General features: G+C 40.5%; 1 protein-coding gene across 1 annotated transcript; it reads right to left on the bottom strand.

Annotated features, from left to right (window-relative positions):
* Window positions 1-377: 377 nt before the first annotated feature.
* ptk6b (PTK6 protein tyrosine kinase 6b) lies at window positions 378-16,852 on the bottom strand. The gene is made up of 8 exons (XM_063015836.1): window positions 16,449-16,852; window positions 10,401-10,522; window positions 9,659-9,819; window positions 7,511-7,679; window positions 3,618-3,776; window positions 3,280-3,461; window positions 658-811; window positions 378-571 (listed from the first exon to the last, which is right to left on the bottom strand). Exons 1-8 carry the CDS (start codon window positions 16,850-16,852, stop codon window positions 378-380), a joined length of 1,545 nt encoding a protein of 514 aa, XP_062871906.1.
* Window positions 16,853-22,244: the final 5,392 nt, after the last annotated feature.

Below are 22,244 nucleotides of genomic sequence, written 5' to 3'. Positions count from 1 at the left end.
TTGCAAAACCCTGAGATATAGGACAGCCGGGTCACCACATTCCCCCTCCAACATGTGCTGGGTTTCCACACTGAACCGTATCACATACAGAGAGCCATACTATGCTCCATGTTACTCAAGCAGGTACCTGGACCAGTCCCTGAGATTGCCTATCGCAGTGGCAGCGAGAAGAGACCCCGTTTAACCTTCCCTCCCTCAAACACAGCCAATTGTGTTTCGTGTAGGCGCCCGGCCAGGTTGATGGCTCTGCTGAGATTCAGACTCTGCAGTGGTGTGCTAGCAGATTACACCAAGCAGTACATTTTTATTATTTCTAATGATTCATTACATTTTACTTACCAATTTAATTTCTTCATTTAAAACATCAAAAAAGAAAATTAATTTAGAGTTATGTAGCGGTTGATTGTTACCAAGAGGTCTGATTTGAGCGACTTAAAATCTGGCCGATCCTCCGGCTTCTCCTTCCAACAGGACGTCATTAGGTTATCGATGAAGACGGGGCATTTGGCCGGAGCTGGCATCCTGTAGGCATGCTGTGTGACCTGCTTAACTGCAGCACTAGAGCTTAAACCTACAAAATGCAAAAGGTGTTAAACAGTAATGCAAATAAAAAGGGTCTTTAAATAAAAAACCCCAAAAAAGCAGAATACCATGTACCTGGATATGGTATTGCACCGTAGGAAAATATCTCATACAGGAGAACACCGAACGACCAGACATCAGACTTATTAGAGAAATGGCCATGGAGGATGGCTTCAGGAGCTGACCATTTGTACGGAATATTCTTTTCATTTGAGATGTAGACCGGCTCCTACAGAAAGAAGATAATGCATAGTGTGAATTCAGATGTACATTATTGAGAGTATAATAAAGAGTAGCCAGAGTATACTCGCAACTACCCTCCTGTGAAAAACTATTTGGTCCTTCCTCCTGGATGTTTGCATATTTTTTCACACTGAATGATTTTAGATCTTACAAATTGCACAGTAAAAACAAAAGGCTTTAAATTATTTCATTTAACTTACGCAAAACCTGGATCTTTGTGTGTAGAAGTCATTTACACCTTAACATTTTTGGTTAAACCAACATTAGTAGCACCAACTGCAACCAAACAAACTGCTTTTAATAACACATAACTGTAGATACATTTTGGCTCAATGTTCTTTCCAGAGTTGCTTTAATTAAATTATATTTTACATTATTTACAATGGGTATATCTGCAGGCATCTAGGATGGACCATCACACAGTGGAAACTTGTATTGTGTATTGTGGTCAGATGAATCAGCATTCCAGGTCTTTTTTGGAAAAAATGGATGCTGTGTGCTTCGGGCTATGAGGCTGTGTCAGTGCCCTTGGCAAAGGTAATTTACACTTCTGTGATGGCAGCATTAATGCAGAAAAGTACATTGAGATCTTAGAGCAACATATGCTGCCTTCAAGACGTCATCTTTTTCAGGGACGTTCATGCATTTTTCAACAAGACGATGCAAAACCACATGCTGCACACATTACAAAGTCATGGCTGTGGAAGAAGAGGTTACGGGTACTGGACTGGCCTGCCTGCAGTCTTGACCTGTCCCCAATAGAGAATGTGTGGAGAATTTTGAAACAAAAATGCAACAGTGACATGTTTGCAGGAAGAATGGGACAAAATAAAACATGAAACACTAAATCACTTGGTCTCCTCTGTGCCAAAATGTATTTTAAGTGTGGCGAAAAGGAATGGCAACATTACAAAGTGGTTAATTAATAAATGAAACAAAGCTAAGCAGATAAAACATGAAATACCTTGGGTTCATCCTGTCTGCAATCAAATAAAAGTCAAAGTAAATGTAAGAAACTCTGGGTTCTTTTATTATTTTCATTTTCCATTATGTCCCAACTTTTTCTGATTTGGGGTTGTAATTTAAAGATAGATAGATGACTTTCCAATCCAAGGTATTTGAGTATTATGAAACAGTTTGGCTTATACAGTCAAACACTTTCACACCAACACAGCAAACCTTCGGTATGGACTTGCCATTATTGTACATCAGACAATGTCATGTCAAAACAGGAAGGAGAATTACCAAAGTTGGAAATACACAGTTCTCTAGAATGTAATTGTATTCAGAAACTGAAAATTGTCTTCAGTGGAACTACAGATCTCAGGCCATCAATTTACGTCAACCAAGTTAACAATGGTCACTGTGCGTTTGAACTTGCATCATACTCTCACGTTCATTAAGTCATATTGACAGACACTGACATGTGTTTCATCACTCAGTAGAACATCATGGTGTTTCTCTGCAATCCAGCCAACTGGTGGATTTGTGTCTGTTATTGCCATGGAAACCCAAACTATGCAGCTTTCAATGGTTATTTTTGTTGCATGACATTTTTACTTCAGTATGATTCATTTTACTGCTGATGTCTCTATGATAAGTCAAAGCTTTATGCCTTGTTTTATACTAAGGAATAAAAATAGAATAACGCCTGTGGTTGTATTTAATTACGCAAACTTTAACATTATCAGGAGGACTCTGTGGCTATTAATTCACTTATACCATGACCACACCACGTTTTAAAATGTTATTTAGAATGGCAAAGGTCTGTTACTTTTACATATAAGCCATATCATTAAAACCACCTTCCATTTTATCAGCTCCACTTATCATATAGGAGCACTTTGTAGTTCTACAATTACTGACTGTAGTCCATCTGTTTCTCTGCATGCTTTGTTAGCCCCCTTTCATGCTGTTCTTTAATGGTCAGGATCCCCACAGGACCAATACAGAGTAGGTATTATTTGGGTGGTGGATCATTCTCAGCACTGCAGTGACACTGACATGGTGGTGGTGTGTTAGTGTGTGTTGTGCTGGTATGAGAGGATAAGACACAGCAGCACTGCTAGAGTTTTTAAACACCTCACTGTCACTGCTGGACTGAGAATAGTCCACCAACCAAAAATATATCCAGCGATTGTCTCTTACTTTACATCTACAAGATGGACCAACTAGGTAGGTGTGTGTAATAGAGTGGACAGTGAGTGGACACGGTATTTAAAAACTCCAGCAGTGCTGCTGTGTCTGATCCACTCATACCAGCACAACACACACTAACACACCACCACCATGTCAGAGTCACTGCAGTGCTGAGAATGATCCACCACCTAAATAATACCTGCTCTGTGGTGGTCCTGGGAAAATTGGAAATTAGTGAGAAAATTGGAAATGAGTGTTATAGCATGATACATTAAGCCTAAGACAAATGAAAAATAGACTATTAAGTTGAGTCACCTTAATGAATCGTGCTAAGCCGAAGTCAGCCACCTTGCAGAAGTATCCCTCGCTGACGAGTACATTGCGTGCTGCTAGGTCTCTGTGAATACTGTTTTGCGCCTCCAGATACGTCATCCCATCAGCCACCTGGTACGCCATGTCAATCAAGATCTCTGAGTCTAAGGCCCTGCCGTCCTGACCTGACAGTAAAGGAAAAACAGAGGTATATCAGGGCATACTGAACACTGTTTTGCCCAATAGAATAAAATAAATGATATGGATGGCAAATAATACATAAGTCACACAAGCTTTAACATTTTTAGTCAGTGCAGATACCAGTGAGATAGCTGACTTACCGCGAAGAAGATCCAGCAGGTTTCCTTTGTCCATGTACTCAGTGATAATGTAATAGGGAGTGGAGGAAGTACAAATGGCGAACAGCGAGATGAGATGGTCGTGACGCAACCGTTTCAAAACCTCAACTTCCAACTGGAACTCACGCTGGTCCAGAGACTCTGAGAGAAAGCCATTCAAATGACGTAAAATAGAAAATAACAGAGATATTAAAGAGTCATTTAGGGTAGAAAAAACAACAGAGTAGGAGGGTTACATACAGTACAAGAAATCATTTGGCTTTAAATGTGTTTAAATAAATAACGTTTTAAATAAACAACTTTTTAAATAATTAATAGAATATTTTTAACAACTGTCAACTTTTTAATTATTCTGTTGGAGATGTACTTATCTGTTACAGATAAGGCCCTATTCAATTCACGGACCGTGAAATGAGTCTTTTCCCGTGTAATATGCAATTGGATATAAAATTCAAACTTTAATGTTTGTGTTTAAAGATTTAATGTTTTTTATTCAGGTAGCTTTAAAGTAATTCATGTTTACTGGTTGATTTGTAATCCTACGGCAATTCAGTTAGCAATTGGTTAGTCAAAAAGACCAAGATGTCGAAGTCTAAAACAGCTTAAAACAGAAAACACTACTCGGGTAATTGAGTCTGGAAAATTCCCAACAAATTCTGTGAGCGCAAAGGAGGGTGTGTCAAAACACAGATAAGTATTTTAATATTTAGGACGGTGAGTTACGGATGTTTTAGGTTTACATTTAACCATTAAGGTAGGCTCTGCTGTGTATTGTAGCTTCTATTTATTCTATTCTATTATGAGTGTGGTGAAATGTGGCACTTTTCTTAAAAAATCTGTGAAATCTGTGATTTTTGAAAAATGAAGTCCATGAAATTAAGCACATTTTCCCATGAATTTAGTAAGGTCCTAGTTATGTGCAACTGTCTAGTTTTTCTTATGCATATTCTATCTATGTCCTCTAGGGATGGAGGTTTCTCATAATACGTAAAAAAGTTAATTGAATCTAGACAGTATTTACAAGCTACTTCAATAAACACTTGAAAATACCTACCACAGTTTAGTTAACTGACATATTTAAGCTACATACCAGTGTTTGCTTTATTTTTATAATATTTCCCCAGTTAATATAGTTTTGTTTTATAATTGCCACCCAGGTGGTGCAGCAGTAAAATAAGCTAGCACACCAGAGCTGGGATTTTGAATACATCGTATCAAATCTCAGCTCTGCCATCCGGCTGGGCGGCTACATGAACAACTGTTGTTCATAGGGTCGGAAAAGCCAGAGCTGGTTCCTTATAACTGGTGCAATTATGACCTCTGATGGCTGATTGATGTAGCCTGTACAGAGTTGGGGAATAATGCTGATCAGGGTGTGGATCTGCATATGAACTCGCCTCATGCAGGTGAGTGTCGGAGGGGGTGTGTGTCAGTCGCAAAGCTCTGCAGTCAGCAGTGGAGGGTTGTATCAGTAAAGGTTAAGCGTAATGCTGGGGGGGGGGGATAAGGCAAGGCAGGAATACCCTGGACAGGACATCAATCCATTTAAACAGCACTGCTGTGGTTCAAGTGCAGATCTCAGCAGTGATGAGATAGCTTAATGAACTGCTGCACCACTCGAGCGCATGATTAATATAATGTTATGGATATATTTCATGAATAATGGATTGTGCCTAATAGCATTTCTGCTTTTGGTGTGCTATCAAATTGATAACAGGGATCATTAAATTTTACAGGTATTGGCGCTGACTATAAAGGTCTGGTATATAAAAAGCTCTAGCTGATGTTGTTAAAAAAAGATTATTAGTATCAGCCCCTTTGCCTTAACAAGTACAATCGGGATTTGGGTCCTGAATGACGGCGTCATTTAAAACATCTTGAAAAACAGGTAACACTACATTTCTCTCTAAGATTCAGGACTCATTTATTCACATGTTAAGCCTTGATCTTGTTCTGCATAATTCTATAGGGCGGCACGGTGGCTAAGTGGGTAGCACTGTGGCCTCACAGCAAGAAGGTCCTGGGTTCGATCCCCAGGTGGGGCGGCCCGGGTCCTTTCTGTGTGGAGTTTGCATGTTCTCCCCGTGTCCGCGTGGGTTTACTCCGGGTGCTCCGGTTTCCTCCCACAGTCCAAAGACATGCAAGTGAGTTGAACTGGAGATACAAAATTGTCCATGACTGTGTTTGATATAACCTCGTGAACTGAAGAACCTTGTGTATCGATTAACTACTGTTCCTGTCATGAATGTAACCAAAGAGTGTAAAACATGACGTTAAACCCTAATAAACAAACAAACAAACATAATTCTACACATTACTTCATTAGTCATTGGGATAAAAAAATTCATGTACTTGCCAATGAGTCACTGTTGTGAAGTTAAGACAAAACAAAAACATGACAACACTTCCTGCTCTACTTAGGGACTGTGTAAAAGCTGTTCCTGACTGTAACTCTTACTACCTTGTTCCAAACAGTAAGCAATGTCAGAATAATAACTTACAATTTTAATTAAGAGAATAAAATACTCTGGTAATTGAGCAACAGTAACTTCACTTTACACAGCTATATTAAGTTATACAGTACATCGATCAGCCATAACATTAAAACCACCTCCTTGTTTCTACACTCACTGTCCATTTTATCAGCTCAGCTTACCATACAGAAGCACTTTGTAGTTCTACAATTACTGACTGTAGTCCATCTGCTTTTCTGCTCAGGACCCCCACAGGACCAATACAGAGCAGATATTATTTAGGTGGTGGATCATTCTCAGCACTGCAGTGACAATGACATGGTGGTGGTGTGTTAGTGTGTGTTGTGCTGGTATGAGTGGATCAGACACAGCAGCGCTGCTGGAGTTTTTAAATACCATGTCCACTCACTGTCTACTCTATTAGACACTCCTACCTAGTTGGTCCACCTTGTAGATGTAAAGTCAGAGACGATCGCTCATCTATTGCTGCTCTTTGAGTTGGTCATCTTCTAGACCTTCATCAGTGGTCACAGGACGCTGCCCACAGGGCACTGTTGGCTGGATGTTTTTGGTTGGTGGACTATTCTCAGTCCAGCAGTGACAGTGAGGTGTTTAAAAACTCCATCAGCATTGCTGTGTCTGATCCACTCATACCAGCACAACACACACTAACACACCACCACCATGTCAGTATAACTGCAGTGCTGAGAATGACCCACCACCCAAATAATACCTGCTCTGTAGTGGTCCTATGGTTGTCCTGACCATTAAAGAACAGCATGAAAGGGGGCTAACAAAGCATGCAGAGAAACAGATGGACTACAGTCAGTAATTTTAGAACTACAAAGTGATTGTATATGGTAAGTGGAGTTGATAAAATGGACAGTGAGTGTAGAAACATGGAGGTGGTTTTAATGTTATGGCTGATCAGTGTATCTAGCATGGCTATGGAAGTGTAATGGTGTGGGAATAATTTGCCTCTTTGCTTATGGCTATTTGCAAGTTCACATCTGAATGTAAACAGAAGAAAAAGTCTAGGAGTGGCCAAGTCCTGACCTATGAAATGATCTGGCAAACCCTAAAATGAGTGCTTTATACTCAAAATCCTACCAGGGTATCTAATTAAAGCAGAAGAGAAGTGGGCTAAAACTGCTTCACAGCAAGTTATGTAATGTTTTGTTTAATGATCTCAAATAATTTAGTGTGACAAATATGCAATACTGGAGGCAATCAGAAAAAGGACAATATATTATACAGCACTGTATATGATTTAAACATTTCTGGTTTTAAACCCCATTTAGAGTGAGTTTACACTGTAGAGGGGTTAATCATTAACTTAAACAGCCATTAACACGTGATGTAAGGTCATTTAATAGTGCTAATAAACAAGTTACGGCTTACCATTGTTCTTTAGGACTTTGATAGCCACACTAGTGCTATTTTTCCATTTCCCTCGATAAACATCTGCGAAGTAACCGCTGCCCAGTTTGTGCTCTAAAGTGAAGTCCTCCTTGGGCAGTTCCCATTCGTCCACTGTGTTGTGAGACAGGTCCTGAGGCTGGGGCTCTCTCTGTCATCAGAGAAACACACACTCACTAAGTACATAAAATCTTTATACACAGCAGTCCATAATTAGTTTACAGTTCTTTGTTCTTAGTTTGCAAAGCATCTGATACATAGTGTTAAATATGACGTAACAACAATGAGTGACCCATAATTGTTTGCAGCTACTTGGGGTATGATTTTGACTTATGCCTTAATAGAACATGAAGGAGGGATTTTTGTCTAAAAAAAAAGAGAATTCAGATTGGGAAGTTGTGTTTCAGAACACTTTCAATTGCAATTAGGCCTATATACATATTTTAAAGACATGAAAGGCAACAGAAGTTTTAATGGGAATGGAATGAATAGCAAGTGATAGATAACTACACTAACAGATAAGATGGCATGTGACCAAGCAATTTTTAAAGCAGTTGTCAGATTGTGATTTTGAAAGGGCCACTTGGTTGAGTATATCAAAAACAGGTCTCTTATAAACAGACAATGTTACCAGGAACAGAAAGTTGAGAAATACTGTACTTTATTGCTGCTGGGTGACCAAAGATTACAATAGTAAAGTCCCTAGGTTGCTGCCAAGTCTGTAAAATGTTGATACTGTTCTGAAAGATAAGATTAGCTTTTTTAAAGTAAGAAGAAAGGTGGAGTAAGGTGAGCTACAATGCTCAAAATAAAGTGTAGTAGTTAATTCTAGTGCAGCTGACTAAAAGATACAGCACATTTTTTAGTAAATCACATTTATCAGTAGCGGACTCTTATTTGTACTACTGATGATGACAAAGCTGTGAGCTGCCTCAATGTTCGCTCTGCAGATTAACCACTTCTTGTTGCATCATAAACTTTATGTCGCAAAAAAAACATAGTGGTTTCTTTACACTCTGGCTTTAATTCAGTCATATTTTGGTCTCTTTGCGCACCTCCTTGTGTAGGGGACACAGCTAAAAATCACGGGTTCAGAGGATAAGAATATACAGCATAGAGCAGGTACTTGGAAAGATGTTTTAGGTTGGCTAAATTTAAATGCGGGGTGAAATGCTATTCAAATTGTACACAAACACACTCACACATACAAACAAGAAAAGGACTAAAACTACTAGCACAAACAGACACTACATGTCCTAATGGTGCTGGATAATCAAACCCGGTCCGTGTTGCTAATATTTATTTATTTACTAGGATTTTAATGTCATTTTTACACTCTTTGGTTACATTCATTCAGAAACGATAGTACCGGACCATTTTTTATCTCCAATTAACCTCACTTGCATGTATTTGGACTGTGGGAGGAAACCTGAGCCCCTGGAGGAAACCCACACAGACACGGGGAGAAGATGCAAATTCCACACAGAAAGGACCCGGACTGCCCCACCTGGGAATCGAACCCAGGATCTTCTTGCTGTGAGGCGACAGTGCTACCCACTGAGCCACCGTGCTGCCCTGTGTTGCTAATAAAACCTGTAACCTGCAGAATGCAAAATGTTTACAGTGCACTGGCATTACAGTTATGTGGGGCAACATCTTTTGGGTCATGGTGCTTCTTAACCAAGTTTCAGGTCGCTGTCTGAAATTCTGGGTCATGGATGCAACCTATTCATTGATTGGCCAATTTATTATTTAAAAAAATACAACAATATATATATAAAAATAAACAAAAAGTATTAATACACTAAATTAAAATGTAATTATATAGTATATTAATGTTTTAATTAGATTAGTGAATGTATGAGTTAATAAACTATTAAAATACTACAAAATAATAAAACTAAATAAAAAAATGTGCACTGTTTTATAGAAGTGCATACAGTAAAGCGACATGAAATATTTGGTTTAAATATTCAAAAGTTTTGTGTATTAGGCTGCATACGTGCAGAGAGGACAGAACAGAGTGGTTTATCATCAGTTTCATCAGTTTATCATCAGTCAGCTACCCTCACTTCCTGCTCCGATGGCATAGTTTGCTATTAAGATGCAATTACTGAGATTTATACTCACCCTGACGCAAGGTTTTCTCAGTCTGTCCACAGAGGCCAGGGGATGACTCTGGTAGTGTTGTATAAGTTCCACCAAAGAGGGAAAGTACAGAGACTGTTCCACGTAGTATTCACTCCCCCGTAGGTAGATTTTAAAATGTTTTGCTTTGTTGTTTACCTTAACTGAAACAACATAAAAAAACAATAATATATCAATATTCTGTAATAATAGTCTTTTGCTCCAGTTAGCAAGTCATCAGTCCTGATCCTTTGAGACCTATCCGCTGCCTTTTGACACCATAAACCTCAAAACTCTCCAGTTCCCCCCCTCCACCCTATAAACCACTTGCTTAGCATGGTGATGGATAGCGTCCTACTATAACGCATGATGTTATAAAGGAGATCTATATCTGCAACATGCAGTGTCCTCACTAAAATCAATCAGGGTTCAGTACTCGGTCCTCTTCTCTTTTGCTTATCACCCCGCCCTTATTACCTAAGGACTTGGCTTACAACTCAACATGTCTGGAAAATGCACAGAGCCCAGACCACAGCTTTGAAATTAACTGGAACATCAACTGAGGCTTTCTTGACCAACATCAGTGCCCAGCCATACAATGCCCCTTAGACTAAATGGGCACAAATTTAGGGTAGGCAATTTAACTAGTGGCATGTTTCTGAGTGTCCTAGAAAAAGAAACTAAACAATATAACATCAATAACACAAACTGTAAAGAAAGTAGACTAAACAGAGAATAAGCACACCTGAAAGAACATGATCAACGTTGTCGCTCTCGCTGACTCGTACCAGAAAAGCACCATCTCTGTTCTGATCTGCCAAGAGTTGACTGAGACACTCAATCCGGTTCATTTTGCCAAAGAACCATCTGAAAAAGAATCAACAAAGTAGAAACGTTATATTTATGCATGGTGATATTACAAAGACTATTAAATGCCATAGCTTTGATCATCAAAATACAAAAGTTGGCCAATATATATATAAATTAAACTTTGAGGGTGTACAATTACCCCCAGTATCAGTCAAAATGAACCACTCATAAAACACCCACTGATTAGATGTTTTGATTTCAGTGTAGCAATTTTGTTAGGATTTTTAAACCCCTCATTGTCAATTCAAAGAAGAACAGTGATTAGGGTTGGGCGGTATTGCCGATTTTACCTGGGGGGGGGGGGGGGGGGGGTAATCACAGTATTCAAATGTTTTATTTAAAAAAATTAAACAATCAGAACGTCAAACATTGCTTATCCTATCTGATCTATAATAAATATTTCACGCATAAGTGTAAATGCGTCTCTTTATATATTTTTTTTATTTCTGCGCAGTTCTTATCGGCTGTAATCCACCCATTCAGCTTGGCATCAGTAGAAGGAATCAGTCAGTCATAATAAGAGCTGTTTATTGTCGAAATTAAAATCCGAAAACACTTTTAATATCGCGGAGAGCGAGCGAGACACACACAGAGAGAGAGAGAGCCGTAACCGAGCTACAGAGAGAACATACAGAAAACGAGCACAAATGACTAAGAAATAAACTTGTTTAATTATGTTAAATCTGATTATTTCATGGTGCATATGTTTTAAAGCAGAAATAAACACAGGCACATCTCTGCACAAAAGAGGATTGTTCTGAAACTTAATGCGATGCAACCACAGTACGTCTCTTCTCTGTAGTTTTTTCTCTTCTTTTAAAATAAATCTTTTTTTCTCATTCAAGTGTTGTTTGAATTAGGCCTACATTTAAGGCAAGGTACCAAAATGTTCATGATTGTTCATCATTTATATTAATATCGGGGCTGTCTTATAGTTTACCCAGTAGCGCTTCCCGAGGAACGAAGAGTCATTTTTTTGAACGGCTCTTTAAAAGGAACCGAGCCAAAAGATCCGGCTCCCTTCAAGGAGCCATAATTCCCATCACTACAACCGATCAGTGAGCTCCAACCGCCTACCCCTCCCACCCCTCCCTTACTGTGGATGCGCGAATGTCTTAAAGTCTCAGTTTTCAAGGTAAACCTGAAGCAGAAATTTGGCGCTTCACATTTTTAAAAATACCGTCAACATTTTTAAATACCGCGGTATACCGTAATACTGTCATACCGCCCAACTCTAATAGTGATCCAGCGAAAAATAGAACTCCAACAGTGTCCTGTGATCAGAAAGTGTCCAGTGATAAAAATTAAGATGAAGGTTAATTACACTGTGCATTAAAAAATAGCTCTAGTCTCTAACTGTACACCTACAGCGAATGCTAACGTATGTGTCTCTAATAAAGAAGCCAGTGAGTATAAACAGTATTTACAGAGGGGTGACAAAGTGTACAGAGCAAGAGATGTATTACAGTCAGTAATTGTATGCCCACAAAGTTCACCTGTATGCCTAAAATATGTATTAAATATAATGAGCATAAGGTGAACGCATTTTAAGTGGCCGTTTCCGAAAAGCCACCCTATATAGTAAATAGTGTGCTAAATTAGATTTCCACCAATGGCAAGGTTACTATTTGAGCACGCTGTGTAGGATTTTGTGTGTGGATTGAGACACAGCCCTCCAGCTTGCCGGTGATGCTATGCTCTGTTTAAAGCCTGATCCAGCAAGTTTTGTATATTATACCAAATTATGTTATTATATTTACCATATAAACAGTCCTAATTTTGAGGATGTCTTATTTTTAACATTGAATTATATTGAGGAAGTGTACTATTTAAATAGTAGATTGGCCAATCAAGGGCATTCATACTTAAAAATAACCTAATGGTTGCCAGATTCCTGACTATACATCTTTGCTGTGTTGTTTACAGATGTTCAGACTAAGACCAAAACCAAAACATGTCGTCACAACTAACTTTAATGCAATTGCACCAGAAGAATTTAGCAGAAATTGCGTATAACATCCCTTTTTCGAAGCTCCATTATAGCAGAAAGTCAACATGAGATTACTGGTTACTGTTGCTGTGCAATGATGTTTAATTAAACACCTGTAACAGCAGGTAGAATACAGTTAAAAGCTTTTGTTGTTATCTTTGTGCTGTTTATTTTGGTCCTCCTGTGTGTGTGTACATGCGTGCATTGAATTGCTTTGCACTTTTAGATTTACGTAAAACATCTTCCCACATGCCTGTCTGTATGGTATGTGTAGCTCAAAATCATCGATGACTGTACATACCAGATAGGTGTGCTTACAAAGTACCGTAAAGTGCCCACTGAACTGATAAATAATGGACTTCCTTGTTCATGTTTCTACATCCAATCAAAAATCTTTCACTGTATGGCACATAGTGATGTAACTGGGCTTAAATGTGTTCAACAATCAAGTTGTAAGACATATCCCATGGTCATGATAAAGATAATACAGTGTTTCAGGAAAGTCCCAAGAAAAAAGAAGAAGGCAGGGTTATGGTCTGGAAATGCTTCAACATGTCAGGTTGAGGCACAACAACATTATGGGGCAATAAATTGAAGTCAGCTGACTATCTAAATGTACTGAATGACCAGGTTATTCAATCAACAGATGAACAGTTTCTTCCCTAATGGCAGGGACAGATTACAGGACAACAATGCCAATGCTCATTGGGTTAAATAGTAAAATAGTGCCCTGAAGAGCATTAGAAGCCATTGGGCAGTTCTGTCCTTTTCTAATATTATTAATATTGTACCGATTGTTAAGGTGTATAAAATAAAGTAAATACAATTTATAATATGCCTCAGACTTCTTGCCGACAGTTTAGAAAAGACTGTTCCTTGTTCCTTGTGGAGGAAAGCTAGTGGCCTGCACTGAGGCCAGAAAATGTAAGCAGTATTTGAAGGACCCAACAACACTGCACCTGATACCCTGATGTCATTACCATGTTTGTGTGAGTGCAATGCTAAGAATGTTTCACCATACAAACATCATCTGGATAATGGGGGTTCTTTTTAATAACCCTGCCTGATGTCAGGGTGGCACCAAGGCACAACACCTTCCAAAACAATGCAGAAGTTGGACTGGTTGGTCTAAATTGCTCTGCCCTGCAATTGGTGCCATGTTTAGTTCACTTTTTTGTTTGTCATACCAATCAAATTCACAATAGAAATGTATTATTCAGCAAGTAGTGCCCTTTCATACTAATGCCCATACTAGTATCCATACTAATGGATATTCAACAAACTTATGTGGTACATTTATTGATGATTTTGTAAGCTACACTTACAAAATGACTCTTTATACTTTGTCAACCTCATATATTCATTGAAAGGGACCCTCATGGCAATCACTGACCAGATGATGTCAGGGTGGCACCAAGGCACAACACTGCTATGACAATAATGTGGCAATGACATTGTAGTGTGTGTTGTTTATATATGAGTGTGTCAGGTACAGCAATGGTACTGGCCTTTTTATTAGGAACACATACCCTGTAAGCACTTGTTGTAGGTGTACAGTTAAAAACTCTCATGAACCATGGGTGTTAATCTTTCCCTAGTCTTTTATCAGTGGACACTTTCTGATTACAGGATGTTTTTGGCTTTATGTTTTTTTTTTTATTAGAGCACTTTACTCAGTAGAAAAAGATGTGATTAAAAATTCCAACAACACTTGATAATCATAACCAAAAGCACTTATCAAAATATGTTTTTTACCTTGCTTTTTACCACGTACTGGCCAACACTACACTTGTCTCCAGTCTTATCTCATTTCATTACTTTTTAGATTAGAAATGTGTTTGTATTTATTGTAGGCCTTTTGTATTTATCATGCTGTGTTATATTCGCACTGTGTTTATTGTATTGTCTTTATTGTCCTGGAGGAGTGTTGCTTCATTTTAATATGTACTTGTATATAGCTGAAATGACAATAAAGCCTCTCTTGAACATGAAATTCTCTATTGAACTCTGACCCAGAGGTGTTACTATAGGAAGGGGGGGGGGGGGGGGGGGGTGCTTGAGGCAGGTGCACTGGGGCCTGCCATGGCATGAAGTCAACCCCCCAACGCACTGCCTCCCCCATTGGCTGCACTGGCCAGGTTGTTATTATTATATATTATAATATATAATATTTTCATATCACGATTTTGCTGAGCGCAAGGCACGCCGCATGAACTGAGTAATTCATTCTGATCAGCTATCAGCATACAGCATTTATATCTACATACAGTTAGTAATTGTATACCCAATTACTTTAACAAAGCTCATCTGTTTGAAATTATCAATAAATATGTGTAGGATATATAGGGGTTGGACAAAATAACTGAAACACCTGGTTTTAGACCACAATAATTTATTAGTATGGTGTAGGGCCTCCTTTTGCGGCCAATACAGCGTCAATTCGTCTTGGAAATGACATATACAAGTCCTGCACAGTGGTCAGAGGGATTTTAAGCCATTCTTCTTGCAGGATAGTGGCCAGGTCACTACGTGATGCTGGTGGAGGAAAACGTTTCCTGACTCGCTTCTCCAAAACACCCCAAAGTGGCTCAATAATATTTAGATCTGGTGACTGTGCAGGCCATGGGAGATGTTCAACTTCACTTTCATGTTCATCAAACCAATCTTTCACCAGTCTTGCTGTGTGTATTGGTGCATTGTCATCCTGATACACGGCACCGCCATTGGATGCACATGGTCCTCCAGAATGGTTCGGTAGTCCTTGGCAGTGACGCGCCCATCTAGCACAAGTATTGGGCCAAGGGAATGCCATGATATGGCAGCCCAAACCATCACTGATCCACCCCCATGCTTCACTCTGGGCATGCAACAGTCTGGGTGGTACGCTTCTTTGGGGCTTCTCCACACCGTAATTCTCCCGGATGTGGGGAAAACAGTAAAGGTGGACTCATCAGAGAACAATACATGTTTCACATTGTCCACAGCCCAAGATTTGCGCTCCTTGCACCATTGAAACCGACGTTTGGCATCGGCACGAGTGACCAAAGGTTTGGCTATAGCAGCCCGGCCGTGTATATTGACCCTGTGGAGCTCCCGACGGACAGTTCTGGTGGAAACAGGAGAGTCGAGGTGCACATTTAATTCTGCCGTGATTTGGGCAGCCGTGGTTTTATGTTTTTTGGATACAATCCGGGTTAGCACCCGAACATCCCTTTCAGACAGCTTCCTCTTGCGTCCACAGTTAATCCTGTTGGATGTGGTTTGTCCTTCTTGGTGGTATGCTGACATTACCCTGGATACCGTGGCTCTTGATACATCACAAAGACTTGCTGTCTTGGTAACAGATGCGCCAGCAAGACGTGCACCAACAATTTGTCCTCTTTTGAACTCTGGTATGTCACCCATAATGTTGTGTGCATTGCAATATTTTGAGCAAAACTATGCTCTTACCCTGCTAATTGAACCTTCACACTGTGCTCTTACTGTTGCAATGTGCAATTAATGAAGATTGGCCACCAGACTGGTCCAATTTAGCCATGAAACCTCCCACACTAAAATGACAGGTGTTTCAGTTTCATTGTCCAACCCCTGTATATATATATATATATATATATGTGTGTGTGTGTGTGTGTGTGTGTGTGTGTGTGTGTGTGAAATTGAGTTATATGGGGGCAATTCCAACCATATGGGGTACAGGGGGAAGACAGTGTACAGAGCAACATATGGGCTACAGTTAGTAATTGTATACCCAATTACTTTAACAAAGCTCATCTGTTTGAAATTATCAATAAATATGTGTAGGATATACGTATGTGTCAGTCTAGTTCTATATTTCTCACTTCATGTTGTGTGATGTTGGGTAACTACTGAGTTCCTATTTCTGAGTCATATCAGTTATGTAGTATAACAGAGAAATAAAGAGTCGATACTCACGGTTGAGACGATATCGAATCGGCTCGCTCGATGTAGTTATACGGTACTATACCAGTGTCGATGACCTGGCCGGTCTTGTTTAGTTTCTCGGCTGTCCACCACTGTCCATTACGCTGAAGGATGAGGAACCGGTCTCCCTCCTCGAACGACAGCTCGGCGTTATCTCGAGCTTCAAACGCCCACAATGCCACATAAACCGGGCTCGGGTTCGAGCTCGAGCTCGGGGCTTCAGACTGCGGGATCTGAGGTAAAGGTTTGCATGTGTGGTAGCGCTTTTCTGAATTCTCTGCAGAGTCTGTGGCATTCACGTTCTTCACCGTTAACCCTCCGGTTCCCGCACCTCCGAACATCCTGTCCCACAGGGACCGCAAACAGGGACATGATTTCCTCAGACAATCCTCCATGGCTCCGGGTGAACCGCACAACGTTCACTCGCACATCACCACACTAGCCTTTCACTTCACACAAGTCTTTAAATTAACAGAATACAAGTCGAATAAACCGATGAACTTCCTCATTTCTACCACGCCTTTCTACAAATCGCAGGAACACAAACAGTAAATGACTGACTGGAAGCTATCAGAACTTAGATGAACTTCTAGATAAGTTGCAGTCAGCTGCAGTTATTACCAGTGTAGGTAAATGTAGGTTTGTTTGTTTGTTTATTAGGGTTGTTTTGCACTTTCGGTTACATTCATGACAGGAAACGGTAGTTTATCTTCACACAAGGTTTATCAGTTCACAAGGCCATATCAAACACAGTCATGGACAATTTAGTGTAGAGATGCATGAGTACCGATACTGGTATCGGGTATTTGCCCGATACCGCGCTCATTAATGCCAAGTTCACACTACACGACTTTCTGATTTGTCGGGTCGCTGTACAGTTCACACTACACGACTGAATCTTTTGCACTCGGGAGTCTTTCAGTCGGTGTATATTTCACACTACACGACTGATCGGCGATGGGGGTTTCACACTACACGACCAATCATCAACTGGAATCACAGGCGAGCTTCTCTTTTCGTCACGAAAACATACGCGAGAAGTGACGAGGGGTTTAATGATACCCACGTCCAAAAATGTACGTCAACAAGTAGCGAGTGAGCAAAGTGTTTGTGCGCTGACGTGCAGCGTAAAATCAAGTGAATCTGAGTGGATTTGGCAACACGAACAGTATGGATTGTTCTATAGTAAGTTGGAGGTTAATTAATATTTTTGCAATGCAACGTTGGTGTTTTGTAGAGAACGATCAAGTCAGAAATACTGTAAAACGTGTGTGTGCTGGTGTATTCTGATATAAACTATATTACACCCCTGTCCCACCTGTTTACTCTCCTCTCCTGCGTTTCCCCTCACACCGTATCTTGCGTTCTCATTGGCTGTTCGACAGAGCACTCATTGCCAGACGTGCAACTGAGATCAGATATCTGACATGCTAGAAATCTCAATCCGGTCGCTCGGCGAGCCGGTCGGATGGAGTTGTTGAGTAGTTCACACATAGCGACTGATCGCTGAGCGAACGCCGAGTTGCTCCCGAGCCAGCAAATCTAGCGCCGACCAGTCACCGAGCGAAATCTGGCCAAAAATCGTGTAGTGTGAACTTGGCATTACTTGTACTCGTACTCGCAAACGAGGCTCCGATACTAAACACCCGATACCGTGTGCCTAGTGCACGTTGCTGCGTTATGCCTGGTTCACACTACATGATTTTTGCCCTGATTTTCGCTCGGCGACTGGTCGGCGCTAGATTTGCCGGCTCGGGAGCAACTCGGCGTTCGCTCGGCGATCAGAACTCGGCTCTCGATCGCTAAGTGTGAACTATCCAACAACTCGATCCGACCGGCTCACCGAGCGCTCGAGTTTTCTAGCACGTCAGATATCTGATCTGAGATGTGCGACTGGGAATGAGTGACATGTCGAACAGCCAATGAGAACGCAGGATACGGTGTGAGGGGAAACGCAGGAGAGGAGTGTAAACAGGTGGGACAGGGGGATAATATAGTTTATATCAGAATACACCGGCACACACACACGTTTTACAGTATTTCTGACTTGATCGTTCTCTACAAAACATAACAACAAAACACCAACATTGCAAAAATATTTATTAACCTCCAACTCACTACAGAACAATCCATGCGATTCGTGTTGCCAAATCCACTCAGATTCATTTATTTTTCCTCCTTGATTTCATCACGTCAGCGCACAAACACTTTGATCACTCGCTACTTGTTGACGTGCATTTTTGGATGTGGTATCATTAAACTTCTTGTCACTTCTCACGTGTGTTTTTGTTTAAAAAAAAAAACGGTATTCTAAATAGGTATCGGTACATTCTGAAAAAAGTTGGGACAGTAAAGCATTTACCACTTTGTAAAGTTGCCATTCCTTTTCACCACACTTAAAAGACATTTTGGCACTGAGGGTATCAAGCGATTTAGTGTTTCAGCTTTTATTTTGTCCCATTCTTCCTGCAAACACGTCTTAAGATGTGCAACAGTACGGGGTCGTCAGTACGGTGTCAGTACCCCTACTCTCTTAGAAGAAGTGCCAAAATGTCTTTTAAGTGTGGTGAAAAGGAATGGCAACTTTACAAAGTGGTAAATGCTTTACTGTCCCAACTTTTTTCAGAATGTGTTGCAGGCCTGAAATGCAGGAATGCAGGTTTATTAATAAACTTTTTCTGATTTGGGGTTGTACTAAATGCAGTGGTTTTAACAACTGAGGTGATTTTGACCTCAATGTACAATTATTTAAATGTGTTTCTTAGTAGACCTTAACATGTGTTTAATTTTTTACATTTTTTGCAGCCATGCCTTTGTAATGTGTGCAGCATGTGGTTTTGCGTTGTCTTGTTGAAAAATGCATGAACATCCCTGTAAAAGATGATGTCTCAAAGGCAGCACATGTTGATCTAAGATTTTTTCCAGCTGACCACAATACACGTTTCCCTTGTGTGCTGGTCCATCCTAGATGCCTCTGAGCCCAGAAAAGTAGACACCACTTCTGGACATGGTTAACATAAGGCTTCTTTTTTGCACAGTAAAGTTTTAAGTGGCTATATTTCTGGGGTGGTGGCTGAAGCCCTGGGATAGATGAAGGCAGATGTTTTCAAACAGGTGTAGCGTTTATACAGATGCTGAACAGGGACAACATTTCTAAATGACTTTTTGGAGCATGGATGGCAGTAGCTACAGTCACAAAAAGTACTTAACTGGCTAGTGTTGTAGGTATTTCATTACGTGTGGCATAGTTCAAGAGAAAGGAACTAGCCTGAATGCTTGACGTCAATGAAAAAAGAACTCAGTGGTGATGCCATTAATAAAGGGACATAATAGCATTAATGGTACTACACAGAGTACACTTCTCTGAATGGAATTATTATTAAACATTATTTAGAATCTAAGATATGAAGCATTGTAGCTGTTCTGAAAGCTAATAATGGCTCAGCACCATGACACTTTGTAGTTTTTTTCTCAGCATCCATATACTGTATATGTGTGTGTGTATGTATATACAGTGTATCACAAAAGTGAGTACACCCCTCACATTTCTGCAGATATTTAAGTATATCTTTTCATGGGACAACACTGACAAAATGACACTTTGACACAATGAAAAGTAGTCTGTGTGCAGCTTATATAACAGTGTAAATTTATTCCTCCCTCAAAATAACTCAATATACAGCCATTAATGTCTAAACCACCGGCAACAAAAGTGAGTACACCCCTTGGTGAAAGTTCCTGAAGTGTCAATATTTTGTGTGGCCACCATTATTTCCCAGAACTGCCTTAACTCTCCTGGGCATGGAGTTTACCAGAGCTTCACAGGTTGCCACTGGAATGCTTTTCCACTCCTCCATGACGACATCACGGAGCTGGTGGATATTCGAGACTTTGCGCTCCTCCACCTTCCGCTTGAGGATGCCCCAAAGATGTTCTATTGGGTTTAGGTCTGGAGACATGCTTGGCCAGTCCATCACCTTTACCCTCAGCCTCTTCAATAAAGCAGTGGTCGTCTTAGAGGTGTGTTTGGGGTCATTATCATGCTGGAACACTGCCCTGCGACCCAGTTTCCGGAGGGAGGGGATCATGCTCTGCTTCAGTATTTCACAGTACATATTGGAGTTCATGTGTCCCTCAATGAAATGTAACTCCCCAACACCTGCTGCACTCATGCAGCCCCAGACCATGGCATTCCCACCACCATGCTTGACTGTAGGCATGACACACTTATCTTTGTACTCCTCACCTGATTGCTGCCACACATGCTTGAGACCATCTGAACCAAACAAATTAATCTTGGTCTCATCAGACCATAGGACATGGTTCCAGTAATCCATGTCCTTTGTTGACATGTCTTCAGCAAACTGTTTGCGGGCTTTCTTGTGTAGAGACTTCAGAAGAGGCTTCCTTCTGGGGTGACAGCCATGCAGACCGATTTGATGTAGTGTGCGGCGTATGGTCTGAGCACTGACAGGCTGACCCCCCACCTTTTCAATCTCTGCAGCAATGCTGACAGCACTCCTGCGCCTATCTTTCAAAGACAGCAGTTGGCTGTGACGCTGAGCACGTGCACTCAGCTTCTTTGGACGACCAACGCGAGGTCTGTTCTGAGTGGACCCTGCTCTTTTAAAACGCTGGATGATCTTGGCCACTGTGCTGCAGCTCAGTTTCAGGGTGTTGGCAATCTTCTTGTAGCCTTGGCCATCTTCATGTAGCGCAACAATTCGTCTTTTAAGATCCTCAGAGAGTTCTTTGCCATGAGGTGCCATGTTGGAACTTTCAGTGACCAGTATGAGAGAGTGTGAGAGCTGTACTACTAATTTGAACACACCTGCTCCCTATGCACACCTGAGACCTAGTAACACTAACAAATCACATGACATTTTGGAGGGAAAATGACAAGCAGTGCTCAATTTGGACATTTAGGGGTGTAGTCTCTTAGGGGTGTACTCACTTTTGTTGCCGGTGGTTTAGACATTAATGGCTGTATATTGAGTTATTTTGAGGGAAGAATAAATTTACACTGTTATATAAGCTGCACACAGACTACTTTTCATTGTGTCAAAGTGTCATTTTGTCAGTGTTGTCCCATGAAAAGATATACTTAAATATCTGCAGAAATGTGAGGGGTGTACTCACTTTTGTGATACACTGTATATATATATATATATATATATATATATATATATATATATATATATATATATATATATACATACACACACACACACACACACCGATCAGCCATAACATTAAAACCACCTCCGTGTCTCTACACCCACTGCCCATTTTATCAGCTCCACTTACCATATAGAAGCACTTTGTTGTTCTTCTACAATAACTGACTGTAGTCCATCTGTTTCTCTGTATGTTTTGTTAGCCCCCTTTCATGCTGTTCTTCAATGGTCAGAACCCCCACAGGACCACTACAGAGCAGGTATTATTTGGGTGGTGGGTCATTCTCAGCACTGCAGTGACACTGACATGGTGGTGGTGTGTTAGTGTGTGTTGTGCTGGTATGATTGGATAAGACACAGCAGCGCTGATGGAGTTTTTAAACACCTCACTGTCCCTGCTGGACTGAGAATAGTCCACCAACCAAAAAAAATATCCAGCCAGCAGCGCCCTGTGTGCAGCGTCCTGTGACCACTGATGAAGGTCTAGAAGATGACCAACTCAAACAGCAGCAATAGATGAGCGATCGTCTCTGACTTTACATCTACAAGGTGGACCAACTAGGTAGGAGTGTCTAATAGAGTGGACAGTGAGTGGACACGATATTTAAAA

Source organism: Trichomycterus rosablanca, chromosome 19 (genome assembly GCF_030014385.1).
Source record: "Trichomycterus rosablanca isolate fTriRos1 chromosome 19, fTriRos1.hap1, whole genome shotgun sequence".
Taxonomy (NCBI): Eukaryota; Metazoa; Chordata; class Actinopteri; order Siluriformes; family Trichomycteridae; genus Trichomycterus; species Trichomycterus rosablanca.
Note: the sequence above shows the minus strand (reverse complement) of the source record. Positions and strands in the feature narration are given on the sequence as shown.